The sequence below is a fragment of the Perca fluviatilis genome, chromosome 6, assembly GCF_010015445.1.
Source record: "Perca fluviatilis chromosome 6, GENO_Pfluv_1.0, whole genome shotgun sequence".
Lineage (NCBI taxonomy): Eukaryota > Metazoa > Chordata > Actinopteri > Perciformes > Percidae > Perca > Perca fluviatilis.
Window position 1 is genome coordinate 23099403 of NC_053117.1, and position 27561 is coordinate 23126963.

General features: G+C 40.4%; 1 protein-coding gene across 3 annotated transcripts in view; it reads right to left on the minus strand.

The window, feature by feature from the left end:
* Window positions 1-27561, minus strand: part of pde4d (phosphodiesterase 4D, cAMP-specific) — a 221847-nt gene that overhangs the window by 99597 nt on the left and 94689 nt on the right. The window contains exon 1 of one of the 3 annotated variants that reach the window (XM_039802616.1): window positions 17335-17690. The exons of the other annotated variants lie outside the window; for them this stretch is intronic. Coding sequence (XP_039658550.1) covers window positions 17335-17597 — 263 coding nt within the window. The 5' untranslated portion in view covers window positions 17598-17690. Of the gene's footprint in view, window positions 1-17334; window positions 17691-27561 lie in introns of those variants that run through there. 3 annotated transcript variants of the gene reach the window in all.

The window sequence follows — 27561 nt, forward strand, 5'->3', positions numbered from 1 at the left end:
TATCTAAGAATTCCTAATGGGGGCGACAGAAACTACGCACTATAGCTTTAAGACCACTAAGAACTAGAGTGAAGTAAAGTAAATTCAAAAGGATGAAACCGGCCCGGGGATCTTGTTACAGTAGATGATGGAAGATGACCCGACCTCAGGGTCACACACTGTACAATTTCTTTGATGCGGCTCCTCATATCAGACCGAGCCTCGAAAAGCTGATATAAGATGCAGACAGAATAGGTATTGGGTGAGTAGTAGCCAGAGGAAAATGGTAGGTTCTCTCGACTTTCTGGGCAAGGACAGACTTTTCTTATTTTCTTTCTTTCAAACTACAAGTTTCTTCATGGCATAATTTTTTGTCCAGAAATCTACTGTACATCCTTTATCTCTCATCCTTTATCCTTTAACACATGTCTAATATTTGTGATAAGGACAAGTATGTGTCTCCTCTATGGCTCTGCAGTCATCTTTGCAACATATGGTATCAAACCGAAAAATCTAATTCTCATATTTGACTTTTTTTCATTTGGAGATCTTGCATAAACTAGAATTTAGAATGTAAGAGCTTTTCATTGTGTTCCACTTTGTTAGCATAGAAAATACTCAAGTGTATGAATCTACCAAAGTTTGTCTGTGGAAATGCATATAAAGATTATGGAAATAATACAAACTATTGACATTCGATTATGAACCAAATATTATATTCTCTTCCCTCCACAATATATACTTAAAATGTAACAGCTGTGTGTTTACTTAAAAAAAACAGATGGCCTCTAAAGTTTTCTATCTGCCTACTTCACAGATATTCTGTATCTGTAATCCTGTAAGAACAGCCACCAATCACTGCCTCGCGGTGTGCTTGGAAAGAACCAATGCTGTGCCTTCTTGCTGTGCGTACTCTACCCCTCCCGTGTACGAGCCTGAGCTCAATGTGCATTGTCGCCACATTGCTAACGGTAGTGAAGTTTGTTTCAAACCTTTGGTATGATAACATCAGGAGTTTGGCTACCACTGAAAGAGACATTGCGACCCTTTCTCCACTCTGCCATGAAGCAGCGGTGTTCGTGTACTTCTGTGTGTGGGTCAGAGCCCCAAGGGCAGGGGGAGGGGTTAGACGGAGCCCAGAGGAGAGGCTACTTTCAAATCTTGCTAGCTTTACCAACCCTTCACACTGGGTGATCTGTATCTCGGTGGCATATTAAAATCCTTTGAGGATGTGGTGCAGCAATTTGGAATCTCTAGGTCTCAATTTTTTAGATATTTGCAACTTCGCCATCTGTTAGTGGGGATTTTTGGATCCATTTCCTCAGCCTCGAAGGCACCAGAATGTTTAGATAAGGTGTTGTTGAAATATGGAAAAGGTCATGAGGCTTCTGGGTATTATTCAATGCTTATGCAGAACCTGGGGGATGGAGTCGGTCAGCCCTCAAAAAGACATTGGAAAGGGATCTGAGTATTAAACTGGATGATAAGGAGTGGGACAGAATCTGTAGGAATATTAAAATTATGTCACGTGATGTGAGGGTGCGTCTCATTCAGTTCAAAATTATGCATCGCTTCTATTGGACTCCCTCCAGATTGTCTAGAATTGGTCTGAAAGAAACCAAATTGTTGGAAATGTAAGACAGAGGACGGCAAATTACTGCATGTCCTATGCTCCTGTGATAAGGTCCAGGGGATTTGTTCATGTTGCGAGTTGTATGTTTTGTATTTTGTTAAAAAATGAAAACAAAAAAATGTTAATCACAAAAAAACATTAACAACCCTGTCTTTAAGAGGGTTATACTTTCAATTATTCTTTAATGAGCTGAGCCTGCATACTATAATCATGAAATGACCAATGGATTTACCACAGCTATGCACCATTAATGGATCTCACTCCGGGCTAATAAGGCTCTCTCAGAGAAAATGATAATGAAAGCTTTAGGCCACATCCAACCCTCATTTTGTGTGGTGAAAATGTTCTTTTTTCTCTCTGTAATTAGAAAAAAGCTTCACCGCAGTGAGAATGGAGCTGTGAATAGGGACGGAAACATAGCCAATACCTCTCAACCTCCACAGTGGCCATATCAGAAATGCACAAAAGAGTACATGGCCATCTGCAGTCCATTACAAAGATACTTATAGCTATTAAAAACTTCCCCTCACATTGCCTGCAGCGGAGACGAGACGGCGGAACGGGGGCGGGTCTTACAGATCTTATAATATATCCATGAACGGGAGTGGATGGCTAGCAGAAACAAAGCTCAGTTAAGTTAACTAGGACACTCGTGTGATTACTTGCGGTTAAAAAATTTAATCGATTGACAGCCCTAATAAATATATATAAAAATGCATGAATGGCTGATATGCTGGAGCATGCATTGACAGAATGTATTAATAATTTTGTTGAATTCAAAACATATCAGAATATCAAAAGGCCTTTGATAAAGCAGCAGATGTGGCCTCTTCAACTTTGATTCATTATGTCATTTAATTATACCATGGTCTGGTTGAATAGTCAATTCTGATTGGCTGCAGAGTGTCCACTAAAAAGTGATAAAAGACACCTATTAACGAGTTCTGGTGAAACCGTTTACTGTTCTAAATTAATGCACCACACTGAATGAAAAAGAAAATCTGAATATCTTATTTCCAACACTAAGTGTAGTAGATATTAACATTTACCCACCCCAGATTCAACATACAGTACATATAGCCTCTTACTTTAAAATATTGTCATTTCTACTTTCAGATATGTCAGAATTAGATTATCATTTCCTCTCAGTTAGGCACATTTCTTGAAATACTTGGTATTGAATAAAAGTTCATGTACTGGAAAAGTAAAGCTAGAGGTTTAAATAGTTTTTATTTGTATAGGCTTGTTCTTTATGCTTCCAAAATGTGTGCTTTATTTTGGTTTGATTATTGTATGTTTTCTATGACCAAAACGTTGCATGAATAAAACTATAGAATGTGCTAGCGAGTACAGTGCATGGGATTTTGTTCCATTTTCACCTTTCAAAATTTCAAAGACACTCTCTTACCAAATCTGGTTATGAATGGATTCTTGATATAATTAAGTTTTGAAGAACCTTTATAGAAGCTTTTCAGCGGTAAAAGGTTTCTTAAAAGGTAAGCGGTTCTAGGTAGAGCTTATTGTGAAGAAGCCATTCTGTAACTTGTTTCTGATAATGTACGACCGTTCTGCAGTCATTTGAGGTCAGTCAATGGTAGAGCTGGGCAATATAGAAAAAATCTAATATCATGATATTGTTGACCAAATACCTCAATATCGATATTGCAGCGATATTGTATATTTGTGCCGACAAAAAAATATTTACACAATGAGATTTTTGATAAATAATCATCATTAATGTATCTATAAAAACTAAGTGGGTAAAGGCAAATAATAAAATATCTCGACCAGTCTGGTAAATTAAAAAAATTACATCACTTTACTGTAATACAGCCATTAAAACAGGAACAGATAACACTATCTGTCATATCACGATATTACGATATCCCAAATCTAAGACGATATCCAGTCTCATATCCCGATATCAATATAATAGATATATTGCCCAGCCCTAGTCAATGGCCACTACACTCAAATACAAGGTGTAACACAGAGTAGAGCATCAGGGGTTCTATTTATAAAAGGGGCAGCGTGGCACTGATGTAGTATTTATAATTTCCATTTATTAATGAATGCAGTTCTGCTCTTTAGCTCTATAATATTCAATGGGATGATTGGTTTACAGCAGTAGTTCAAGGGGGCTTCTTAAAAAGCGATACAGTATATTGCAGTTGGTGGGATATGAAATACACTATATACACCAGCATATAAAAACATAAAAACATGCTCTTCCTCTATGCGAGTCTACCTCACTCATCCTTCTTCTCTCTTTCACAGTCTCTTCTAGTCACACAGTTATACAATCTTGTTTTATTCATCTCAGCCAACACCGACTCGGCCACAAGCTCAGAATACAGAGTCAAAGCTGAGTCATAACCAGTTTCCTGTCTAATATCTGACAGTAAGAGAAGAATGTTTGTGTTAGTATATGTTTGTGTGCATGTATGCAAGATTATGTGCATGTCATCTCATTTATTAGTCCAAATCTGCCTGTCTTTGAGAATTAAAAAGCTTGTACTGTGCCGACGTGTCATGCAGCCAGCACTGTTAGCACAGTAGCAGCAGCAGCACTGCTCAAATGCTCATATGTATGCAAATCACAGGCGCTCTATTCTCCTGGGGGGAGAGCAGTGTTTGGGCTGATAAAACCTGGAGAATCCTCCTTGCTGCACAGCAGGATGACAGCTGCAATCCAAAGCCACCTCAAAGGAATGGAATGTAATTACTTGAGCAAAGCTACACCCTGAAAACAAAGAATGTTAGGAAGGTATGGACCCTGGACTGGGAGGTTGGGCAAAATGGCGCTTGCTATTAATAGAAATTTCATCTATAGCGACAAACAGAGATAGCTATGGAGTCCTATTTCACCTGGAATACCCACTTTACAGTGACTGAAAACTCACCGTGGACACTCACTGAGGAGGCAGTAAGAGGGCCTCAGTTGAAAAAGGTAAAGGCATCGATGGACAAATCACCTCCACATCAAGGCACTGAGAAACAAACACGTTATGGACAGTCTGCTGAAGGGCATTATGTTACAGAACTGTTACTTATTAATTTACCCTAATCAAATTTGCACTGCTCTTGCGAACTAAATATTTTTCGACTAATGTGAGGAGAATCAGCTTTTTATTGCCTCCATACTAAAGTATCCTATTGATTAGGGCTGAAACTAACATTTATTTTCATTATCGACCAACACAGATTTTCTTCTCAATAAACTGTTTGAAAATAGCAAAAACTACGAAAATGACGATGATGTTATAATATCCAAGAGTATGTGCTAAGGTTACATACTGAACTTGCATTTTTATCCGAACAACAGTCCAAAACCCAAAAGACACTCAGATTACTATCATGTACAGTGCCACGTTTGACAAAGAAAAGCAACAACAACCTGTTTGTCTTGAAGAAATTACAAAACATCAATCATTTAACACTATTAGCTGGCTGCAATCTTATCTAGCAGACAGTTACCAGTGTGTAAGAATAAATGATAAAACTTCACCGTTTAGATCCTGTATTACAGGGGTACCCCAGGGGTCTATTCTGGGCCCATTGCTCTTCAGTTTGTACATCAATGACCTACCTTCCATTTGTGAGGACGTGGAGGTCTTGATGTACGCTGACGACACGGTTTTATATACACACGGTTCCAATGTTAATATTGTTGCTGCTAAACTATCTGAGGCAATGAGTAAAGCAACAGAATGGATGAACAAGTCGTGCCTTACGTTGAATACGAAGAAGACGGTAACAATGTATTTCTCAAATAAAAAAATTCAAAGTCCAGTCCGACATATTTATGTGGATAGTTATATGATCCAAAATGTGGAAGAAGTTAAATACCTGGGAGTGATCTTGGATCCTGTATTAGATTTTAAAAACCATGTTAAAAGGGTTTGTCGTGTTTTGAAATTTAATATTGCCAACTTCAGGCACATTAGAAGCTCTTTGTCTTTGGAAGCAGCTAAATCTTATTTTAATGCAATGATTTTATCACATATATTGTATTGTATGTCATCATGGTCTCAAGCCAAACAAACTGTTTTAAATCCTCTTAGATCTTTACATAATCAAGCTTTGAAAATCCTAGACAAAAAACCAAGACGGCACCACCACTGTAGTATACTGGAGAAGTACAGTATTTTAAGTTTTGATAATTTGATCAGGTATTCTGATATCCGTTTGGTTCACAAAATTCTTAATGATGACGCTCCACCCCCTTTAAAAACATATGTACAGCTACGCTCTAAACTGACAAACAGAGCCTTGAGGTCTGTATCCAGGGGTGACTGCAATGTTCCCAAAAGAAAATCTGTTTTTTCTCAATCAGCCTTTTCCTATAAAGCAGTCAAAGAATGGAATGGGCTTCCTAACACTTTAAAGAATATCTAAAATTTTAAAAGCTTCTCGCGGGCAGTTAAATATTTCCTTTTAGACCATCAGACCTGCTCTCACTAACGTTTTTTATTCCATTGTTGTGTATATCTGTGTATTGCACCTTCGGTGTAAATAGTCTATTTACATTGTCTTAACTGTCTTTGTTGTATAAACATTTTATGTTTATTGTTTTTGTCATGTACTTAACTCTGTTATGTCATTGTAATTGTGGAGGACTACAGATGGAAAGTAGCATAATGCTAAATCTGGTGCAGCCATCTTTTTAATGTAACTGCACATTGTCCTGCTAAATAAACTAAACTAAATTTATCAAATTATTATTTATTTATTTTTTAAGATTATTTTTGGCCTTTATTATTGACAGGACAGCTGAAGACATGAAAGGGGAGAGAGAGGAGGGGAATGGCATGCAGCCAAGGGCTGCAGGTCAGAGTCGAACCCAGGCCCGCTGCATCGAGGAGTAAACCTCTATATATGGGCGCCACCCCACCAACTGAGCTATCTGGGCACCCAATCATTTATCAAATTTGTTAACAGATTGATCAACAAATCATTTTAGATCAAATATTACAATAACTGATAAACCAAGTACATCCAACAAAATAATAAAGCCACTATATTATATTAATACAGAAAAACACTTGAGTTCCATTACTTAACCATATCAAATATTATTCAGGTGTACACTGTTTACTTAAACCTGTTGACTCTGCTGCATTTAATCACACCACTGTCAATTTATCAGCACCACTTACTTTAAGATGTAATTTGTCTCCAAATACTCAGTTTCCATTTCATTCTATTTAAGTTTTTATACCTCTTATTATTCATTTATATTACTTTCTATACTTATCCATAGATAGACCAGGACAATTCTGGCGCAAAATGAACCTAGGGGTTAATAACACATGTGTACCGAGTCGACGTTCTCTGGGATATGTTTTCATGCTAATCAAATGTGTATGTAGCTTGAAACAAGCTAGCACGAACCGCTGATTAGCTTAACGCTAGGCATTCGGGGCACTGGTAAGAGTAAAAATAAATCACTATTGTATACCACTAACAAGGTTCAAAATAGCACCACACTTCAACGGTAGCACCATGAAAACATATTCCAGAGAAAGGTTGACTTGGTACACATGTGTTATTAACCCCTAGGTTAATTTTGCACCGGAATTGTGCTTTAAAGTCAGAAATAGCAACGAGAAATGAGAGAGAGAGCATGAAAGTCATACAAAGAGAGATGATACAACCCAGTCAGAAGTAGAGAGAGTCATTCTCTGCCTAGATTAGCACCACTGTGTTTAGCTTGAGGTCCTCTACTCCTACACTGCCCCTCTCTTCTGCCATGGCTCCTTCCTTCCATCCCACCCTTCCTGCATTCATTCACCCATCTATCATCAATCTTTCGTCCAGCTATCCATCAATCCATCATGTCCACAACATTCCAGCCATCCCAACCAAAGCTCCCTAGTCGGACCACTCAGCCAGAGAAGAAGCACTGGCATCAGCACCACCAGTCAAATCCACCTGATCTCCCCTCGCTGAAATCCCTCTCCTGTTACATAAAGAGACACTCTCAATGTTGCAATGCAGCATAACACACTGTTGTGCAAAAGCATTAAAAATACCTCAGGGTCAGTGAGAAGGGAAGTTACAGGATATCAACAGAGGTATTCTGGTAGAAAGAATGCAAAAACTAAGTCGTGAGTGTCAGTCTGTCTGTCACTTGAATGGGAGAGCACACCATTCAACCCTTGCTTTATATGTACTGTGCCTTTGTGAGGCTGAGCGCGATCGATGAATAACTTTGTGAGAGAACATTTCTCAATCACATCTTCTCATGTGTGCATATGCAGGGGCATTTATTAAATAACAGCTATTATGAAGCAGACACGACTCTGGAAAGCAATTAACCTCCTGTCATACTGCATGACAAGATGTAAGCATGTTAGAGAAGGTGCAATGTGCTGGCAATGATTATGTGTCAATATATCTGAAAGACAGTTGCTCATACAAGTAAAAAGTCACATATACATCACATATGAAAGAATGATTAGCAACTGCAGGGTTTCCCGCAGAGAATGTGGTTAAGGTGGTAGGGTGGGGTTTGCCGTCAAATTATATCTATCTACTGTATATCTATATGGATCTGCCACATGGCGAGTAAATGTTTGTACCAAAATAGTTCTGTTTTTCAGTCTTCATTTTGGTGAAGGTACAGACTTTCTTCTGGTCCTCTGCTGTCTGCATGTCGGAGCTTTGCAGGGGGGGCGGGCACAACCCACACACACACACACACACACACACACACACACACACACACACACACACACACACACACACACACACACACACACACACACACACACACACACACACACGCCAGCCACCATGTCACTTCTGTTTACTGATAGCTAGCGTTTAACTCCGGCTAATTCATTATCTAGTAAGTGGTGATTTTTGGCAGCCAGCCTTCCAAAAGAAAGCACAATGAAATTAAATGTTAACCGATCATTAACCGTTGACCGACAAGCAGGAAACAGAGTCTCAGTTCACCGTCCAGGAGGCTCTGACACACTTTCCGCACTCCATGACCGTGGACAGCTGTAGGCTTATACCGGTTAATGTTCTGTGCATTGTTGGATAGTGGTGTCAACAATAATCGATTCGGCGATGCATTGCAATGCGGGGCATGCACGATTCAGCATCGATGCGGCAAAGTGCCATAATCGATTATGTCACTGTTTATTTTCTGGCCTTGAGTGGACAATAAAGTTGTAAAGTTTCAATTACTTCTGTATCAAAGATACAGGAGAGTGATAATACACACATAGCAGCCAATAAAATCTGTTGTTCAATATTCTCTCAAGGATCACTGTCCCGTTGAAGGGACACTGCGTCGCTGTAACCTCGATAAAACTTCCACTCATGAGAGTTTTTATAACTTTAAAAGCATTAAATCTTCCAAATATACAAACCAATTGAAAGCTTAGCCTCTAAAACAAGCCATAATCTGCGCAGCTGTCGAGAGTGCATCCATACCTGTTTTCGTTGTCCTTTCAGCAACAAAGTGGTATGTTGCCCAAAACTTGATTTTCATAAATCCCCAAGAGTCCAAGGAAATGTAATATCCAAGCTTTATATTCCAAAACGATGTGTTCGCCTCACAATGTTGAAGTTTCTGGCCGAATCACAACGGAAAAACGCGAAACAATTTTCCATTTCCGCACTTGTTATCGCCGCTAGCTTCTCTGCATGGGCTTGCTACATGCTCAAAGTGGGCATCATCGAATTCCCTAGCTTCTAAGCTTTTGATAGACATCTCATATGAGCCAATCCGTTCAGGTTTGCCTCCGATATGGCCAATGAAAGCGGACAAGCCGATGACCGCAAAACGGACAGACATTTCTGTAGAAAAATCAATTTTTGAGTCTTTTGGCATCTGGATTTTTTCTATAATAACCTGAGACATGTTGCTATGGCCTGGGTGTATCTGTATATCACCAGATGTGTTTACAGTATTTTATTTTGATCATTTTACAGATGTATGACTTGGACGGAAATAAAAAACCTCCATTCTAGCCTCTGTAACTCTGTGTCAGTAAGGCCTAGAATCACCCTGACACTTGTTACAAAAAAAATTTTTAGTGAGTGTTTCCTTTCCAATGATGTCAGGCACACCCCAGAGTGTCAAACTAAGTGGGAGCTGTACCACTTTTAATTTGGGTATGTCGTTTAGACCAAAAAGCATGAAATTTCAGCCAAATCTTAACAGGATATCTGACTGATTGCCTCATGACTGATGAAAAATTTGCCTTGTTGTGTGCAGTAGAATTTTGATGCATCGCAATGCATCGTAGAATCGAATTGAATCGAATCGTTACCTGGTGAATCGTAATCGAATCGAATTGTGAGGGCAGTGCCAATGCACACCCCTATTGTCGGACACATGCACACTGAAACCGCTTGCGAAACTGACTCAGGTCCACAGCGGCGTGTATGTCCAGAGCCTGTCTCCACCGCCTCCACCTGCAGGTTGTCACCTGTGTGGTTTGGAATGAAAGGGAAAAAACAGTGGCGAGTAACACAGTGGATATCGCTCATATAATTATTTTTTTGACGACGACGTAATTAAAGCGGCAGGTGTGTGTTGTTAAGGCGGCCGCCTGAACTGCAAAGTGCTGCGGGAAACCCTGAACTGCTGTGTATATATCACAACCATCAACTCCTGTCCCTCTCAAATTGACTATTGCACTGCTAATGTGAGTTAGCTTTTGTTAAAAACAACTAAAATCCTAAACATATCCATTGATAGCAAGGCACAATGTAATACTGAGTCTTAAGTCTGTTGTCAACACACCCAGTTTTGCAGATACTCTTTAATTCCATACAAAAGGCCACATTAATGCTTCTACTGCTGTTGGGGGTAGTGCTGCAGCTTAGGTTGTAATAATACTGGCAACAATTGAATAAGAACCACCACACTCAACTTAAAATCCTCTCAGACAAATTAAGTCCCAGTCAAATATTTACGATTATCACATTTTGTCAACAGTTGGGACTGTTTGGAGTTAAAGGTTTGCCATAAAATGAGACCAAACACTTTTGCACTGAACTCAGAAAATCATTCCATTTCATTAAATCCCCAGAAGTACCTTCTTTATGTCTTTGTAAATAAATACAGCCAATCAAATTCATTCAGAGAAGCTAATCAGCATTTGGGATGCATTCTCTACAGTATTCTCAAAGTGATTGTTAAACAATTTGTGTATGGTGTACACGTTGTTGTGCCGATAAGGACAGTGAAGCAGTACATCAGGCCAATCTGTCCATAGAGAAGGATTGTCTTGTTAATGAAGTGTGGAGTGGAGCCTCTGAGGTCTGTGTATGTCACCAGATTTACAGCGCAGTAGCCCTGTGATTCCCTGCAGCTGTAAAACAATGAGTAGATGATTGGAGCAAATTGCACTGCAGTTGTCAACCTCAGCCAAGGGATGGTGTCTCTCTCTTACAAATTGTCTCTCTCCAGTGTCCTTGCTCACATGCATGACACACAAAAGTGTGTTATCTTTATCTTATCTTTATCTGATATTCTGTCTGCCACTTGTTCTGTTTTTTTCAAATGTCAAGACACAACACAGGTACATGACCAATAAGTTACACAGTAATTAAGTGGTCACTGTTCTCTTATCACTTTCTTTTCCTACTCGTACTCTCCTGGCACGCAAACAGTCATGATGCAAAGACCAGTGTCTAACAAAATACACATGTAACGTCCAAATCCTCATAGACATGTGACAGCAAATGCATTCTTTCTTTCTATTTCATGTGTTGAGATGTTTTCCACAGCAGGCTCAGGTGAAGGCCAAACAGTATCAAACACTGACTGTGAAGAATGTGGTAGCAGAAACCAAAAAGCTTTATATAATATATACTTATTATAATTTATATAATACGTTTTATTCAAATGTACCATGTGATAAGAGATTTTAAAAACTTTAAGACTGACATTTCAAATATACATTTAAAGTCTAACGCTTTGGCTACACTGAACGCTTAACGAATTTGGACCGTTCTCTGAGTGTATGTGCCGCAGAATGTATCTTTTAACTGTCTGCGCACACACTGGCATAGTATTGTGTGAGTCACAGGTGAGACTGTGAGCTTTTGCTTTGGGATTGTTGTTGTTTCTTCAGTTTTTTGGAGCCGGCACAGCGCTGTCAAAACGTCAATCTAATGTCAGCTGTTATCAGAGGACGCAGGTTAGGGAAACAAGAAATAAAAACAGAAACTCTCAAAATGAAACTGCCAATATGCTCATTGACAGTCATTAAGTCCTTTCCTATATCGGTAGTTTAATTTAAAAGAAATATAGACACTTTTGTCCTATTTTTACGCTTGTAGAGCAGATCTCCGTGGTGCATACGCATCATTACGCTGCTCTCGTGTCCGTGGTAGCCAGTTTCATTGATTATAGTGGAAGCGTAGTGTTGGAACGTCCGCTCCGCATACATTACGTGTGCAATGTAGCCGGCCCCTAATGGTGACTTTTTTTTAGAGAGAAGATTTTTATCAAGAAATCCATTAAAGGTCCCATGGCATGAAAATGTCACTTTATGAGGTTTTTTAACATTAATATGCGTTCCCCCCAGCCTGCCTATGGTCCCCCAGTGGCTAGAAACGGCGATAGGTGTAAACCGAGCCCTGGGTATCCTGCTCTGCCTTTGCCCTCAGATGGGCCGATCTGGAATCTTGCTCCTTGTGAGGTCATAAGGAGCAAGATTACCTCCCCCTTTCTCTGCTTTGCCAACCCAGAACATTTGGCCCACCCATGAGAGAGAGACATCATGGCATTCAAACGAGCAAAGTGGCAGTTGGTCAAGGCCACACCCCCACCCTCCACCTTGCCACCCCCCCTCCTCTCCTCCTCAATAGCTACAGACAGAAATGGCACATACTAAGGCCGGTTACACACTGCATGCGTCGCGGGAGCGTGTCAGCTGCGTGGCGTGTCCGTTTATATTTCGGCTCCCATGTTAACAGGTTAGAGCTTACACAATGCCGCGCTGAAAACGTGTGCCTGCTAGAGATAGAACCGACGCCTATTTTTCACGCGACACGCATGTTGGAAGCGTTTCCAGGCAAAATACAATAGGAAAAGATGTTTATATGTCATTTAGACATATGTTTGAAAGTCAAAAAGTTGATGTTTGAAAGTCAAAAAGTTCATGTTTGAAAGTCTCTAGGTTTTGATATAAATGCAGATTTTAATAAAATGTAATTTAAAAAAGAATATTGATTTTCTAATATTGCACCTGTCAATACAGAACGAAATATTCTGTAGCCTATTTTGCCGTCAATATTGCCGACGTTGTCTTTGCTGTAATCAAATCAGTATATATTTATGTTTAACATGGTATTTCATTTTATCAATGGGAAACATACATGTGTCCAGACCATACCTGTCAAGTTTTGGATTTGAAAATAAGGGAAATTTTTCCGGCGCCCACCGCAAGCAGTCCTACCACCCCAACCAAGCTCCAGTATCCCTTACATTTTAAGACAGGTGTACAAGAAAGCTAAAATCACCACTTGATGCAGAATGCTGAAAACATTTACAATTTATAACATTGCTTGTCTTTACATTTTATTTTCATTCCACACATTCTTTTCATTTCATTTTGCTTTTCTTTTACAGTTTTTCTTTTCATTTCACATAAATTTTCTTTACTCTTTTAGTGAGTTATTGTATAAATTTGTTGCAGACTTTGCATTCTTTAAGATTGTTTTGGAAGGAGTGTATTTGTGGGCTGGGCCAGAGTGGTTTACAGAGTGGTTTACACAAGAGTAGAGCGCAAACAGTTCTGTTGTCTAACGTCATCCTATTCTCTGTAACAATCTTTCGTACCGTGCTAAACACCCTTTCTCAACTTGCATTGCTATGGGGAATGCGTAAAGCCTTCATAAGTTTTGGCAGCGCACCGTCTCTGTCGAAGCGTCCATCATCCGTCTCTCATCATCTGACCTCACACACTAAACTCGCGACAACTGCCACCTACAGTACCTGTAGTAGGCTACTGCAGGTGGCAGTTATCGCGAGGCTAGTGACAGAGCTCAGATTGGGAATGTTTTTATTTTTTTTACTCCGCTCGGACCCGGGGTATTATTATTTTTTAATAACGCAGGTTAAAATACGGGAGATTTACGGGAAAATACTAATACGGGAGGACGGCGGGAAAGAAGGGTAAAATACGGGACTTTCCCGGCCAAAACGGGATACTTGACAGGTATGGTCCAGACAAGGCTAGCAGCAGCAGCACCGCGTCAGACACGTTTCTGGTGTGTAAAGACATAGAAAAATCCACGCAGCTGACACGCAACAGAAACGCCACGCTCACTCCACGCAGCCAGTGTGTAACCGGCCTAAGGAAAGCTCATTGTAGGACTGGTTCTAGTGGCTGTAATTCTGCACCGAGGCTGAATTATGGGAAAGAGACTTAGGTACAGTATTAGGGGACCACTAAGGTCTATATAAAAGTATCCAAAGAGCACCATGTCATGGGACCTTTAAAATTACCCAACTCAAAAGTATTGTCTGTGGAGCCACACCTAATGGGCTACCGTTTTTGCTAAAAAAAAAAAAAAAAATGTATATAATTTATTCTGAAACAATTCTGGGACTGCATTTTCAGAGTAGCTCTGTATCAGGATGTCGCTGTTTATGGATGCCATCCCAGTATGGTTATCTTAAGGTTTATAATATTAATTGGACTGCAGAGCATTCTACGGCCTGGAGACATAATTTCTACAATACTTGATCGCAGAATACATTTTGTTGGTCTTGCTCTTTTCATTTGAAAAGATTAAACAATACAAACGGGTTATAATCATTAACGAAAACGAACAAAATAACTATAACTAGGTGGGAAAAAACATCGTCGTTAACTGAAATAAAAATAAAAACGAGGCATTACAAAAAAAACGATAACTAAACTAAAACTGTAATGTCCGTTTGCAAAACCAACTAAAATAAAATAATCGAGTAAATGTCCTTAGTTTTCGTCTTTTTCAATGTCTTTCATAGCACAAATAACGTTATATCTTTCAGAGTTAACATTTCCCGTAGACGTGTAGTTTCTGACTAGGAACCCAGAAATTCCGACATTCCATGTCAAATTGAACACAACATGTTCGTGCCCCTCGCCTGGCATCATGGCGGTACCGAAAGTCGGAAGAAAGCAGCAGTCCTATTTGATTATGACTGTCAAATAAAAGCAAGTGCCTTGCAGTGGAAGGTGGTAAAATATGTGGACAATTTATTACAGGGAAAAACCCCACGAATTTGAAAGTACATTTGAGAAGTGTTTTGTTTTCCTCGAGACCGCAGAGGGTGGGGGGTGAAAGAGGGTTATTGTTCTTGTTCGATTGTGTTTGTCTGTTTTGTATGTTTAAAAAAAACAATAAAAAAATGTTAAAAAAAAAATAATAATCTGTGAATAAACTCATCATCATGTGCTCATCATCATATGTACATTGTTTGTACTGGTGTTATTGTTGAATACATCGTGAATACATAGCCTATTTCTAAAATTGTAGGATGTTTATGTTGAGTTATTATTACACAATACTTTTTCTGACTTTTTTTAATCCCCCGACAAATAACCCATATTACAAAAAAAGACTAAAACTAATACTAAAACTAAGCATTTTCAAAAAATTTACTGGAGATGATAGAACCGAAATAGAATTTTTTTTAAATCGGGCTTGTTTTCTGGGTGCTCTAGCTCTAATTGGGCTACTTTTTTGAAGGGAGAGGGAATTAACTCAGACATACTTACAATAGAAGATCCTTGGAAATCCATGGGACAACTAGATATTACAACGTCATGCTAAAAATCACATTGACAGTAGATCTCAAAGAGGGAGCAGGTGTGAATCATTGATACTAAAACTTGAAGACACAATTCAAAATGTATTGCCACCTTAAAATAATGACCAGAAGGCTCCCTCCAGGCACATACATCATGACAAAATATGCTGAGCAGCATTTCATATAAGCCAACATTTGCTCTTTTTTCTTATCTATAATGAATGCACCATCATGCCACCAGTGCAACTTGCTCTTTTCACCCCTGCTGTTTTCATCAGTTGCAGATATCTAACAAGTGGGACTTTCTTGAAAATCTGGCTCACTTGCCCCACTGTCATGCTCCTGACAAGGCTGATTGTCAAAACAGAACAGGGAAAATCCATTCCAAGAATGAAAATGTGTCTGCTTCCTAATATGGAACTGTGAGAAATAGCTTTCTGCTTAAAGTGGCACATGGAGAATGGTGGTGGTGTGTGAAATTGCATACGCTGAATTAACCATGTATAAACCAGCACATTTGCACGTACACACACAGAGTATAATTTTGCACACAGATAATTAATTCATAAAATTTAAATTATACAGCTACACAGGAAGCAGTGTGCCTCTAAAATAGCAAAAAAAGCTATAGGAGCCATTATGTCCCTAAGCTATTAGCACCATCAGATATAAGAAGCAAAGGGAAAACAAAAGAAGCAGGGAGGAGACATGATACAATATGTATGTATTCATATGCAAAAGAGTAGAGGAAAGATGGAAGAAAAAAGGAAAATGAGGGATTAAAAATGGAGAAAGTGAGACTGAACAGTAAGTGCAGAATATGAAAGAAAACTTGAAGCAACTGTCTGCGATCAAACACTGAGATATAACACACCTTAAGGTAGAAGCAGAGGGGGAAATCAAAGAGAGAAATGACAAGTAACAGTAAAGTATCTCTGATATGTGAATTTATGCGTGAGAATATGTGAATTTCTGAATTACATAATGAGACGTTGCAGAGTCCAGAAGAGAGGTGTGTTATGGGAGAGATTGTAAAGGTAGTGGAACACAAGACAATGCAGAGAAAGAGAGAGAAGGGGCAGGGGAAACATGGAGAGGGAAGAGAAAGACATATGACACATAAAAAATGGAGGAGATGAGAATGATGGAATCGGTTAAAGGGGAGGAAAAAAATGAGTGGGGAGGAGGCAAGAAATACATGGGGGAGAGTGAATGGGGAATAGATATGAGGCGAAGGGAGGGGATGAGGCGTGGGCGAGTGCAACAGAGGCTGATAGACAGCCAGGAATAGAAGACTAATTAATAGTCAAAAACTGCAGGCAGGCAGGTGTGGAGAGAAAGCCACAGCAGGATGGTAGCAATGTAGCGATGCATGGCTTCCTACTCTACCTACATGTACCTAACAAGACAGGCAACGTTGGGGTATATCTCTTCACATATTGTGTTGTATATCACACAAAGGTAAAAGGAGAGAAAGCATGAGAAGGGGGGAAGATAGGGGGCGGTAGAAGGAGTAAGAATGGGTAATAGACACACACGGGGATAGAAACGGAGATTAAGCTTGACAGAGAGGAAGAGCCAGAGAGAATCTCATAATCTAAGGTGAGAAGAGGGTCTCCAAGGAGATTTGACATGCATTGCCTACAAGAGAGATTTGCTCATGCACACTCCTGCCATTTCTCTGTGAGAGGAAAGCATTCAAGTTAAACCGCAAACAAAGTTTGATTACTCAAATGGCTTATCACACAGCCACCTCCCTCACACACAGGGTTCAACAAACACAGTCCCGACCTTGAAAGTTTGCCAGGGTGCGGTTAACGCCACACGTCTGACAAAGACAAACACATATGCACTTTGTAAGCCTATGCAGCTCCCCATCCACCAACACACAACAGCGAAAATAGCTATCAATCTTCCAGTCACTATCTGTCCATCTGAGTCTCACCATGTGTGTGCGACAGTGAAGCGCCTCTGTTTATGGGTGTTATTGTTGAGCAGCATGCGGCGAAGCAGTCGCGGCGAGTTGCGGGGGGAGAGCCGGGGGGAGATAGAGGAGGGCGACCGCCGGTGTCCTCTTTGCCTCTCTGGCTGCAGCAGGTTCTCCCGCAGGATCTTCACCAGGTCTTCATTCAGGCCGGAGTGTTTGGGCATGGGGGGCACTGCCAGGGTGTCCTGGTGGGTCACCCCCATGCCTGCCTGCTGGGCCATGCCTGCCCCGGCTTCACCACCAACACCAGCACTGGCCAAATGAATGAACAGCAAAGGCAGCCAAGATATATCAGAGATAAAGCAATACACACGCTAATATATGCCTCTTCTTTGTCAGAGTCCAAAGATTTCCTTAAAATTTAGATATCTGTAGAAAAGAAAAGGAAAAAAAGCAGATCCAAAAACCCTCTGGATGATTAACTGAAAGACTCGGCTGGAAATTCCTCACACCAGCAGCTCCCTCTGTACAGAAGCAGGGGATAAAAAAAACAGACGAAAAATCCCTGTTCTTTTTCTCCTTTTCCGTCTTTTAAGGAGCCAACAGAGGAACAGAAGCACTGAGGGCTGCTGCCTTTGTCTGCTCTGCAACACTGGATGTCTGCTGTGAAAGTGCAAGGGAGAAGATGAAGGGGAGGATGGAAGAAGGAAAGAGGGAGGGCGGGATGCAAAAAAAGAAAAAAAGGGGAATTCCGTCTATTCCAGCCCTGTCTTCCCCAGGCCTGCAGGCAGACTAAGCACAGTAAGTGGAATCGAGCCCAGCGAGAGTTTAGCTAAACTAATTCAGTCTATTCCAGCCCATCTCTGTCTGGTAAAAGCCAAAAGGGAACCCGTGTTGGTTCACCCATAAAAACCCATCCCAGCATGACTCAATCCAGTAAGGCTTGGTTGAGTTCTGTTGCATCCAGTCGCAGCAATTTATCCTTCCTTCCTCTCACTACACAGAGAGACTGACTGCTGACTGCAGCCAGTTTATAAGCTACTGATCCTTTGTGTGTGTGTGTGTGTGTGTGTGTGTGTGTGTGTGTGTGTGTGTGTGTGTGTGTGTGTGTGTGTGTGTGTGTGTGTGTGTGTGTGTGTGTGAGACACAACAGAGAGGAGAAAAACATGGAGGTATGAGGAGAGATATGGTAAGCTTGAGTAAAAATGTAATACGCATGCTTGCACGCGTGTGCTTGAGAGCCGAGGCACATGTATCTGCAAAGGTGCATTTGTCGATGCAGCAGACCGCACTAAAGTGCCCATTAGTTATTGAGTAACCCCAAATCCAATCTCAGCTTGAGAGGACATACCTGGGAAAATTATGCCATGTGTATATGTGTGTATGTGTACACATTTACATTTGCATTTGACTAACATTTGCACATATGCAGGAAAAACTAGGAGTTTTATGCAATCAGCGTCATCTTGCCCCTAGCCTCTGCCACACCCTTTCACTGCGTTAGTTTTTCAAACAAGGGTAAATATGAAAACACTGTCTGCTGAATCTCATATGCTATCCCCTAGCGTTTTCCCTCCTCCGTCTTGTCACGTTTTTAAGCATTTCTTGTCATCGCTGAATCATCCCAATACAAATGCAAAAATATACAATTAAATAAATTATTAGTTTATCTTTGGCTGTTGTCGATCATATACTCAAACTAGTATGTGGTGCTTATAAAGCTGTATAGTAAGCTGCTCTCCATCTAGGCATTCCAGATATGCAGTAAGAAAAACGTAAAAATAAAGAATAAAATAGAAATCAGGGATCTCGCTCTGGTTACAGTTCACATTCCTGAGATTTGGGGAAACAAGACTAACAGCCACGCTAACTGCTCTACACAGCAGTGGCACAGTGGGGATGTGACCTAACTTCTAACGTCAGCTTTGCAACATGCTCACAATGACAATGTGAACATGTTTATCAGGTATAGCCTAAAGTTTATGCTCACCATTTTAGTTTAGCATGTTAGAATATTTGTTTATGCTAAACACAAATTTCAGTTGGGGCAGGTGGGAATTAGTTTTGCAGGATCATGTTTTGCAGGTGGCCAGACATTTTAATTTCAACCAAAAATGTCAAGCTGTTGGTGGCCCTAAATGAATAGTCAATAATAAGAATACATTGTCAAGGAACCATGAATGTGTGTCCAAATGTGTAACCCTTTGTTAAGCCCCGTCCGTTTGATGTTAGCCACTGCTACTCCGCCAAGCTGTCGCAGCTAGCATGGTGCCCACACTGTCACTAACTGCATTCCCCTAAGAAAGTTGATCTAATTTTGGAAAAAACTGAAAAGCAATTTCAAAGAGAAGCAGACAGAAGGGTCTACAATATGCATTTGAAGGATCTCCAGGATATCAAACTGACTCAGCAGCGAAAACAGGTGGCGGTGAGCGGGGGGGGAGGGAGGGAGACCGAGCGCTGTTCATCTGCATGTACTGCAGTGACAACTGTCACTGTAAAGCAGGGTACGTCTTTATTCACTGTTAAAATCATTAAAAAGCAAAAGCAGCATGTGTATACATTCACTATACCTTCAGTAGCTAGCGTAGCATAGTGCTAGTTAATGATGTGCTGTACTCTGCTAATGTTAGCTCCACAGGTTTTTACACCCTCCTTCCAACGTCTCCAGGTAACGATTATCACTATTACACGTGCCCCAGGCACAATGTTTAACCACATCTAGCTCGAAATCCACAAAAACTGAAATAATTGCATGAGAGAGTCTATGGAGCAGAGCCGCAGAGTTGTCACACCCTGGTTAGAGTTGGCAGATGCTACACTATGCTTGGCCAGTCTGCATTTGAGGGGCGAAGGGTTAATTCATCTTATAGATTTGAAGAGATTTCACTGGATAATTTGCTAGATCTGGCGCTACATGAAAAATTAAGCAATCAATATTCTGGATCAACTACAGTTCATTTACGGGATAATCGCCGGCCAGATGTTCCGCAGGATGTCCCTTGCCTTGCAAAACTCTGTTAATTTCGGGCAACAACAACAACCTTTGAGCTAGCAAGCTACACACTGAAAATTGCTTTTTTTGAAGAAAATTTGGATCGTGCAACAACCTGCTTGGTTATTTCGGGGAATGATTGTAAAGATTTATAAAGAATATGTTTACGGCATTTACTATCTAACTATCTAACTTGGACCAAATACTGACAAAATACACACGGCAATACAATGTTAAGAGCAAATTGCATTTAACCATGTATCCAGCTAATTTATATAGGTCATGTTACTGTATTGTGTGAACAGTTAACTTTAATATTGTATGTGGCATTTTCTTTTGCAGGGTGCAAATGTTCCACCAAAACAAGTTCCTTTCCGAGTCCATTTTGCAGATCCACCGTCAGAGGCCAAGACGATTGTGATTGGTTTAAAGAAATGCAAACAAACCAGAGCGTTTCTTTTCTCTTATCCAAGAGTGTATGTGTAAAAGGAGCCAGACCTTTCTCCGCAGCGCTGTGGAGTAAGGTCAATGCGTAAAATGCATAAAATGATTGTTTTATTAATGCAACAGAAAACTCAGATTGGACAGATAGTCTAGCTAGCTGTCTTGATTTACCCTGCAGAGATCTGAGGAGCAGTTAGCCATAGTCCTCATAAACTGACCAGAGTTTAAAATGCCAACACAAAGAAAGCGGAAGGTAACGGACATCCGGTCGAAATGAGGGACATCCTGTGAAATTTCCGGCAGCACCTGAACAATCCCGGAAGCGTAATGTTGTCGAAAAAGACTAGGCAATGCGAGACTAGGCAATCACCAAAGTCTTTAAAAGTGCTAACCCATTCTACCTCCATACCAAATTCCATTCTCAAATGTAACATTTTAAAGTTTCTATTCTTTAAAGAGGATTTAAATATTTGAAGGAATTTTAGAATATTTATCAGTTACTTCAAAATCCACATATCAGCATAAATTAGATGCACCACAGAACACTCATTTAAAAAGAAAATGCGTACATTAATTTTTACATAGCTGGTTAGCCTTTCTCACGTTTTTTTAAATCTTTTTTTCAAAACAGTGGTGAAGAACACCAGGCGTAAATGTCAGGAGTTACGTTTCATTAAAACAAAATTATGACTGGTGTGTTAATTGCATGCCAGATTAATAAGAGCAAACAAGACCAAATTGCCTCCTATACCATATGACTGGTTGCTGACAAACAATACTGTGGGAAAAACAACATTACCGATCTGTTTTAACTGAATACTCCCTGGTCTAGTTTAGCCAATAACACAGATTTTTTTTGGGCCGGTGTATTTGGGCCATGTTTTGCCGATTTTCTTTTGATAATTTAATGGTTTCCTCCGAAGAACGAGTGAGAGCCAATGGTACAGTGCTAAAACGAAGTGTGGACATAGGTTTGCTTATGAAGACTACTCAGCAACAGACTCTTGTTCAGCGAGCTAACCCAGTAACACAACGAGGCCAGCAACGGCAGAGAGAGACAGCAGGTAAATACAGTAAGGGTCTATTTCGACCAAACCAGAGTTAGTGAGACTCAGCTGAGTCTCATGCCTTTTGGCCTGTCAACATCATCAAAATGCAACCGCCAGTCAAAGGCAAGCTGTGGCAGTCAGTCAGACATTCAGTCGTGGCAGCTATGAGAGCTGTTGGCCTTCATTTGACAGCATGCAATTAATCATCACCTCACAAAAGTCAAAAGAGATGAATGCCATTCTCTGAGCAAATGTTTTATTTGTTTTTCTCTCACATGAACATGCATCATTACTGTCACTTTCCCACTCCTCTCTTATGCTACTTGTCTTACTACCAGTGTTTTTTTCTTCTTTTCTTTGTATAATGTTTTTTTTTCCTTTAACCCCTCCCTGTTGCTGCACATGATGACTATGTGCATTTCCACCTGGTTACCAGGGGCAACATGAATGGAGAGGGACAAGTGGATTTGGCTGAACTAAAGGCTGGAGGAACAAAAGCAAGAAAGGGGGAGCCAATCTGCATGGCAAAACTGTAGTATATGCAGACCTTATTTTTTACAGTCTATGATGCAGATGCTCAAACAGACCCACACCACAAAAACACATACAGAGAAACCGGCACACAACACTGGCATTCACTGAGAACGCAAATGAAAGTGCAATGTACACCTAGTGCAGGCCTAATGTTTGGGATTTTTTTTTTTTTTTATTGTTATGAAAGAAAAATAATCTGTATGGCGATTGCTAAACAGAAAGTGCAGTAGTTGTGTTTTTTGTTGTCTTCAGCAAAAAAAAAAAAAAAATGATACTATCACTGGAATAAAAAAAAAAAAAAAAGTGATAAGGAGCCCCAGACTTTTTCCACTTTCTTTAATAAACAGGGAGTGGACACAAACACATTAACATCTGACAGTGAAGTGTAATAGCCCTCCAAAAAATACTTTTGATGAGTCAACAGCTCTCAGAGTGTCTTAACAAAAACTGAATATTATAGGTTTCACAAATGTAGTATTTCTGTGTATGTATTGATGATAAAATGTCAACCTTCGTACATTGTTGTTACATTGGTATGATTCATACATGATCGGCAGATAACGCATCTTCTAACTTCATACAAAGAGGAAAACTGAAGATCAGAGTATTTAGTCGTGTATGTACTCACCTTAATCACCATAATTCGGTTGTGACTCAGTTTTGACAAATGTTTTGTCTAGTTTTCCCAATTCCCTTCTTTGTAAAACAAAACCTTGTATGAAAAGGGGGGAGGAGGGGAACACTGCCAGCTTAAATAACATCAAATCTGTGTGAAAATCTGAGCTCATTGCCCACTATCTCCTTGCAAAACATAGTTTAATCTTCACAGATTGGATGCCTTTCTTTTGGCAGTACACAGCATGCCGTCACCTCAAAGAGGACAGTCTGGAGTCTGGGTTGTTATTGGCAAAGGGGTTCATCGTGTGATAGTTGACTATCAAATCAATGCACTTAATGTCATGTTTTGTCCAAAGGATGTCTATGGTGACTAAGATTTATTACATGTACCTGTTGCTATAGTTACCACTTACATAAATGTAATGTTCTAGCAGACATATTGTGAGGGGACAGTTCTGAAATACTATTGAAATAATATTTAGTTGGAGGAGAGGGGGTGGCACACAGTTAAAAAGAGACACTGAAAGTGTGACTTAAATTACAGTTTCTCTACAGTTCAATGCAGACCCTAAGCAGTCTTTAAAAGCCTTTATATTACTAAACACATGCATCCAAAACCATAATGCAGCTCTGCCACCCTCAAGTGGACATTTTCTACCACTGTGAGGTCCAGTGGCAGGTCCAGGAAAGAGGTATGGTGGTTATAAATAGTTATAAATGTGTGTTTTCTCTTTTTTTTTTTCTTGTATTGTGATTTTTGACACTGACAGTGACATGTATTCCTGATTAAGTTGATATCAGATCAAATGAACATGGACATGTGGACGCAATCAAATTACCCTAGTGATTAGCTGACGACAAATGTTAAAATGGTGCAGCAGAAAATAAAAATTGTGTTGAACTAATAAGCTTCAACTCACTCTGGTGTACAGATTGCCATTTAAAAGGTTAATGAGTTAATCATGCTTTATGTGGAGGCATTTATATAAAAAAAACATTGTCCATCCATCCATCTTCGTCCGCTTATCAGGTATCGGGTCGCGGGGGCAGCAGCTCCAGCAGGGGACCCCAAACTTCCCTTTCCCGAGCCACATTAACCAGCTCCGACTGGGGGATCCCGAGGCGTTCCCAGGCCCGGTTGGAGATATAATCCCTCCACCTAGTCCTGGGTCTTCCCCGAGGCCTCCTCCCAGCTGGACGTGCCTGGACCACCTCCCTAGGGAGGCGCCCAGGGGGCATCCTTACCAGATGCCCGAACCACCTCAACTGGCTCCTTTCGAGGGAAAGGAGCAGCGGCTCTACTCCGAGCTCCTCACGGATGACTGAGCTTCTCACCCTATCTCTAAGAGAGACGCCAGCCACCCTCCTGAGGAAACCCATTTCGGCCGCTTGTACCCTGGATCTCGTTCTTTCGGTCATGACCCAGCTTTCATGACCATAGGTGAGGGTAGGAACAAAAACTGACCGGTAGATCGAGAGCTTTGCCTTCTGGCTCAGCTCTCTTTTCGTCACAACGGTGCGATAAATTGAATGTAATACCGCCCCCGTTGCACCGATTCTCCGACCAATCTCCCACTCCATTGTCCCCTCACTCGCGAACAAAACCCCAAGGTACTTGAACTCCTTCACTTGGGGTAAGGACTCATTCCCCACCTGGAGGAGGCACTCTGTCGGTTTCCTGCTGAGAACCATGGCCTCAGATTTAGAGGTGCTGATCCTCATCCCAGCCACTTCACACTCGGCTGCGAACCGATCCAGTGAGTGTTGAAGGTCACAGGCCGATGATGCCATCAGGACCACATCATCTGCAAAAAGCAGCAATGAGATCCCCAGCCCACCGAACTGCAACCCCTCCCCACCCCGACTACGCCTTGATATCCTGTCCAGAAATATTATTATTGTACATTTGTAAAATGGATTGTGTATTTTTAGCAAAACATATCTGCCTCCTTCCAAATAAATTGGTAGTGTTCATGCATTTGTATTAGTAAAGCTGGAATCATGTTTTCACTCACAAACAACTAAGCAATCCCCTTCTCATATACTTGATTAAAAAATAGTGTGCTTACACACTATTTTTTGCCATATTGCAGCAAGAATATAGGCAAAGCATATTCATACACACAACAGAGAAGTCAGAAGGTGACATGCTGTTTTCCACAACAAAAACTAATTAATTTGTAGGCATCCCCAAATATTTGGTACAAAATGCCACTATAAAATGCTACTCAGGCTTGCAGCTGCGGTTAGTCTTTGCACTATGGAAAAACTTATTTTGCATTTAGGTTAAACTAATAGTAGTACAGGCTTGTTTCTATTACAAATTTGAATATCAATTCTACCCATCACACACTCTTCATTCACACGGACACTGTGATTACCGACATTATGTCCATATCTTAGTCAAGTAAGAGGAGTATAAAGGTGTCTTCAGTATTAATTTGTACATAATCAGTTAAAGGGCCACATATGATAGCGATGATCAACAAAAATTGACCAAATATAAACATGAAAGCTCTGGTGGAGAATCCATTATCAAGCACAGAGAGAATATCATGTATTTGACCAATAGATGGCAGCATTTGTGTAGAAATGTTTTCTAGTGAATAGAAAGTTATCAGTAAGATGCAGACCATGACTACATGCTGCCCAATCTGCTCAGCCAACAGTGATGAGACTCTTTATGTAGCTACACCTTTGTTAGTCTTTGATATGATAGCCACTTTATTCAGGGCTCATCTCCATCTTAGGCCATGTGGGGTGACAATAGCTAAAATTTCCTAGAATCTTGGTTATATCAACTGTCATTTTTATCCTGAGCATGCAGTGCTGTTAAGAAGTGTTTTTCTCCTTTAGAGCAGTGTCATTTTCCTTAATATGGTTTTAACATTTAAGGAGCTCTCGCTTCAGATGACTCACTGCCCGTGGTGAGAGCGGTCAGCCTTGTGAATGCAAAATAGAGCCAGTCCACTCCTCTAAAAAAAAAAAAAACACTGAGTGAACACTGGTTCTGCATCACTGCTCAACATCACAAATGCGCTGGCTCACAAGAGAGAGCTGAAAATTGAAGTAAGCAAAACAAAACCTGCATGTACTGTAGGTATATCATCAAAACAAAACCCTTTCAAACACACCTGTACAGCTGGTCTTTCAGCCACAGTGAGGTTATCTCATGGACAGTTAGTTGGCTAGCACAGCTGTTATAGTGTCCCTGACAGGGACTGTGGTAAAATCCCCTCCCTCCCTCTCACTGATGGTCACAGGTCGCATCCTCTCCCCTCCTGGCCTAAAAGCACACTCATTCTGGCACCTACAAAAAGAGGAATTATAAGTGTGGCTGTGATAGAGGTAGTTACTCTGTAAATAATAGGCAGCAAATGTTACAGTTTTAGATGTGTGGATTCAAAGATCAGATTGGTAATTAAGTTCATTCTGCCTGTGGGCCCTAAATAAGCTATGGCTTGCGTTTTTACATTCATCATTATGGAATAAAGTGAGTTGATGCTTTCTAAAGCCAGCAACAGCATTTTAAATATCTGGCATCCAACACTAACCTCAGTGGCTCAAATTACTTCAAAAACAATTTAACAGAATCAGGAGAAAGGAAAAATAATGAATTTGAGAATTGCAGTGTGTGTGTGTGTGTGTGTGTGTGTGTGTGTGTGTGTGTGTGTGTGTGTGTGTGTGTGTGTGTATATATAAGTATATATATATATATATATATATATATATATATATATATATATATATATATATATATATATATATATATATATAATCTCATTTAACAGATCATAGTAATTTTTTTTGTGTTTACTTAAAATGCTTTTGTGTGTGTGTGTGTGTGTGTCGGTTCCACCAACTCACTATATATGCGTCCACAGAGACTATATATATACTGCAATTCTCAAAGCATTATGAGTCGAAGCCAGTGTGCGTCAAGACTGAATAATGACTCAGTAACTTAAAACTTCAGGGAGTTTTCAGTTATTATTGGATTCACTGCCAATGAAAAAAGTAATGTAGACCCTGGCTAGGATCCATAATAATACTCCGCAGGAACGTTTGATTAAATGCGTGCATGCGAGCGTGCATGCTGTTGAATAGCTGCCTTTGTGTATCCGTCTTATGTTCAGTTGCATTTATTTTTGAGCATGGCAATGGTTATTTATTGAGCTGCACCCTGACATGCACATAGCCTGCCATGATGAGAGGAAATGGGTAGGGGAGATGCAGAACAGAGGGACGGAGGAGAGTAAGGGAGGAAAACTAGCAGAGCAGCTTTCCAAGCAAGAGAAGAGTTCAGAGCAGGCTGTGACTGACACAGGGTGACAGCAAATGGAGGTGGATGAATACAAATGACCAAAGGGACAAGGAAGAGAGCTTAAGGGGGGGAGGGGACAAGGGGAGAGATTAGGACAAGAAGATCAAGGTAGCTCCAAAAAATAGCCTGTGATTATGAACGGGTTGTGTGAGTCTCTGTGGACGCACATATAGTGAGTTGGTGGAACCGACACACACACACACACACACACACACACACAAAAGCATTTTAAGTAAACACAAAAAAAATTACTATGCTCATTAAAAATGATCTGTTAAATG